The 4,233-nt window shown below is 42.3% G+C and overlaps 1 protein-coding gene across 1 annotated transcript; it reads right to left on the bottom strand.

The window, feature by feature from the left end:
* Positions 1-319: 319 nt before the first annotated feature.
* On the bottom strand, positions 320-4,016 carry LOC147957817 (uncharacterized). Its single transcript, XM_087535639.1, has 6 exons — positions 3,799-4,016; positions 3,641-3,715; positions 3,496-3,547; positions 3,090-3,300; positions 1,828-2,041; positions 320-1,728 (listed from the first exon to the last, which is right to left on the bottom strand). The coding sequence occupies exons 2-6, from the start codon at positions 3,672-3,674 to the stop codon at positions 1,565-1,567; spliced, it is 675 nt and encodes a 224-aa protein (XP_087391765.1). The 5' UTR covers positions 3,675-3,715; positions 3,799-4,016; the 3' UTR covers positions 320-1,564.
* Between the last annotated feature and the right edge of the window lie 217 nt (positions 4,017-4,233).

Genomic DNA, 4,233 nt, shown 5'->3' on the forward strand with positions numbered 1-4,233 from the left:
AAGATCTTGTAAAGAAACAATTATGCAAACAGAATGTAAATCAAACTTTCACTTCAACATACATTAGACATCTATTTATTTGAATGGAACTTAGTAGGTAGAGAAAACAACATAAATGATGTCATTGGTCCCACAAAACAATAAATGAGGTGGTGGATGCATGCACGGGAGGTCCCGTGCACGGTAGAAAATCCACTCTTCTGGTGAAGCGTGTTGCTGTAGATTCTTGCAACTAGGTTATACCACCCAGCCACAAGAATTTTACCCCTCAAACGAAAGATCAAACATATATACGTAGCAAACAAGTGATACAAATCACTGGAAACAAGGAAACCATTATGCTATGTAAATTTTTATTGCATCATATATGAATAAACATCCATCCCCAACCCTAAGTTATGTTCAAATTTTGATCATTTGATGTACTCAAGTGCTGAGACAAGACATCCCATCTCAACAAACAAGGAGCACATTGCTACCCAAAAAATACACACATAGAAACAAACATTTTTTCGTAAAACTTCAGCTTACATTAATCCAGGGGGATGGGGGGTTACAAGCAGTGCTCAGACAATCGCTGAGAAACACTGGAATATAGTTGATCCAGATTCAATTTTTCCACCTAACTAGTTTTCCTGGCACAGCGATGGCCTATGCTCGAAGGTCTCCAATATTGCACATTTGGGCAACTTCCTTAGCATCACTTTCGTTGATCACATGTTGCTTACCAAGATCCATTGCCAGTCTGACAGCGTCACGAATTGCATAAGCTTCCATTGCTTGTGGGCTCACATCATACTCATACCAGCGACCTGGTGCACGGATACCAGCTTTCCCTTCATGATATCGGATAGCAGGACCAGTGCCACCATTCCTTCTGCCTTCAACATAGCTTGCGATTGCATTTTGAACTTCAAAAACCTTCTTCAGGTGGAATCCACAGCTTCTGGGCAGATATGCTTTGGTTGACCATCCCCACTTGGGCAATGTCCACCCAAGCGTCCATGGTCCATTGAGCAGAAGCTAGAACCGACCTGCCCCCTTTACCATGATCACAAGCAATCTGCCCAGTCCATATAGCCCAACATAAAATCATGCATGCTTCCCATTCATTCAGAATTTGGCCTTCAATGATATCAAGACCAGCAGCTCAGGTGTAGATTAGACACTTCAACATCAACCTTCTCTTTTAATTCCTGCCAAAAGATCCAAAGCCAGGTGCATTCAAACAGAGCATGTACCAGTGCGTTCCATACTGCATGTCTCACAGAACATGATACAGTCAATCTGCCAGTCCCGAAGCACAGCTCTGCATGGGATAAGCCATGACCTTAGCCAGGGCAGCAAGTTTCCAAACTTTATTCCAGCAATATCGACCTTCTCTCCCAAGCTCGACGGTTCATCACTTGTGGCCTTTTTAGAAACTAGAGCCTTGTAAGCAGATCCAACAGTGAAGTTTCCAAGTTTCTCAAGATTCCAAGCCCATGCATGCATCTTCACCAAAAGTTTGAGAACAGTTGACAGGCCGTATGTTAAATAACCAAATAATTCAGTGTGTTTGCATTCAAACAACTGTGTAGTTGTCAAGATAATACAACGTGCAGACAATATGCCCAGCCTTGTAGCTCGATCCATCAGGATGCTTAATCTGTTCAGTACATGCATAGCAGTGACCAATATCCTGGTTTTGCCTGATAAGAGGGTTTCGAAGTTGATCACGTTGTCCACCTGCAAAGTTAATGACGGGTTATCTAAGCAATTCTGCAAAGAAAGAAAGAAAGAAAGAAAGAAAGAAAGAAACATGAATTAAGATCTAAATATACATACATATTTGGTTGCTCCCATCCAGGAAGCAAAAGCAGGTAAGAACCATAGCATTGAGACGCCGGCCAATCTGATGCAACTCAGCAAACACAAGTACCTTGCCATCATTCTTCTTTGGGCCATTCTTGGCCTTGGCATAGAAATTCACATGGGCGTAGATTTCAAAGTCCTCCCAAATAGCACCACCATCAATTGCCTCAACAAGAGCATATTTAACCTAAATAAATGTACAACAAAGCGTTTAGTCCCAATGCAAATGGAAACAAGCTCAGAGACTAGCATCACAATATGGTACATTTGAAGTCAGTATCTACAATAGTATAATAGGTACAGACACACTCCCTCCGTTCCAAAATAGATGATTCAACTTTATACTAACTTTAGTACAAAGTTGGGTCATCTATTTTAGAACGGAGGGAGTATTAATTAAAGATTATTGACCATCTTGGCCCCTTGAGATTCGCCAAAAGGCCTACATTTATCCTTTTTGTTTCAAAAGCAGCAACTAGACTGTTGATGTTAATATTACAAATAAGTCCACCGCCTGACTTAATTTCACCATGTAAGCATGCTGACTGAGCAAACCTTCACTAATTAATTAGGTTTTGGCCAATGAATGAAATCCTATTAATTGTATACTTCAATAATCTTGAGAAAATTGTAGAGGACTATTCTGAGAAAATGGTTGTTTAGAAAACCACAATGACAAATATTTGCAAGGAAGTATCTTATCTACAGCAAGATCCATACTAGACTGGAGACACCTTTACCCAACTCATAAAGCTAAAACAGTGTGTCACTACCTCCATTTATTGCATTTAAAATCTAGCATTACAATTGCAGCAACTGCATTCATTTCTTCCCTTTTCATCAATTTGGCATACTTTTTTTTCTAAGGAATTCTTCCATGTTCAGTCCAACGTAAAAAAAGATTGATAAATTCATACTAATTGGAAGAAGCTCTGAATTGGTGTACTAACTATTGTTTATCCTGAGTTTATCAAGGCACAAAGAGATCCTATAACAAATGCCATAAAAAAGCTATGATATACTATTGACGTATTTGAGGAGGCCAACTATGCTTAGAGCAAACATCACAGAAAAGAAACAACAAGCTAACAAATATACCAAATGCCTAATGCCTTTTGAAATTTGTAAACTTTCTTTCTAAAGGGAGCACTGAAAGAAAGACATCACCTAGCTGGTTTTTTAACTAGCTCAAGTCGGCCTCTTGCAAGAAAGAACATGAAGAGAACAGTTATTACCTTGTTGTTTTTGTTTTTGTTGTAACGCTTCAGAGCCAGTTCAGCAAATCGAATCGTTTGCTTCTGGTGAGCATCTTTATCCATGGTTACATTAGGATTAGGCCTACGCCAAGTCTTCGACACAGCATCCATAAAGTCATCAACCAGTGCATCATATGCAGAATCTTCACTTTTGGTCTTGGGGTCAGCTTCATATCTGAAATCAGGTTCCCTGTTCAAATAATTGGTTCAGAACATCATGACTAGAATGGATGATCAAACATCGGAGGGCACAATGATGACAAAACAACATGTATATTTTTTTTCATTCAGGGGGGGGGGGGGGGGGGGGGGGGGCAACCTAGCTAGTCACACATGACCAATCCAAAAACTCAATAACCAGAGAAGAGTTCTAAAAGGTAGATACCTTCCAGCAATCCCTGAACCATCATAGGAACCAGATGCTGAATAAAGCCAACCTGGAAATCATGTTAAAACTGTGAGAAAGATGCCCATCTGGCTATATCATAATTGGAAGAAATCTGCACCTAAATCTAACTGTGAAGTCATACCTGGGGCCTCATCCTGATCATCATCATCATGCATGTGAACCTATCTGCATATCCTGCTCAACCTCAGGGCAGTACCTGCATATATCCAAAAGCATATGTCCTCAGAGCACAATGGCAAACAAGAGCAAAGTTCCAAAGGGATAAAGGCAGAACCCTACGTTGGACTTGTTGGGCTCTTATAGCCATCATCCCATGGAGAAATTTCTATTGGCAATGGCGATGGTGGCTTCGCTCTTGGCGACGAGTGGCATTGGACACTTGAGCTTGTTTTGGCATGGTACCCGCCTCTTGGAGAGCCCTTGGGTCCGTCTTCCAACCGGTATCGCTTGGAAGACGACGGCAGTGACTTGGATCCCTGTCGTCGGTCTTCCAACCGATGCCGCTTGGGCAACGGCAACGACTTGGATCCCCTGTGAGGCGAGTGGGAACGGGGGCTGGGGCTGCTGCTGTCATCACGGCCACGGTGGTGCTGGTGCTCGCGGTAACTCTCCCCTTCTCTGGACCGGGACTTGGATCGGGGGCCTCGGCTGCTCTCATGTCTCATCACGGCCGTAGTGGTGCTGGTGCTCGCGGCTGCGGCTGCTCTCATCACG

The sequence above is a fragment of the Triticum urartu genome, chromosome 7A (genome assembly GCF_056163025.1).
Source record: "Triticum urartu cultivar PI428250 chromosome 7A, HENAU_Tu73, whole genome shotgun sequence".
NCBI lineage: Eukaryota > Viridiplantae > Streptophyta > Magnoliopsida > Poales > Poaceae > Triticum > Triticum urartu.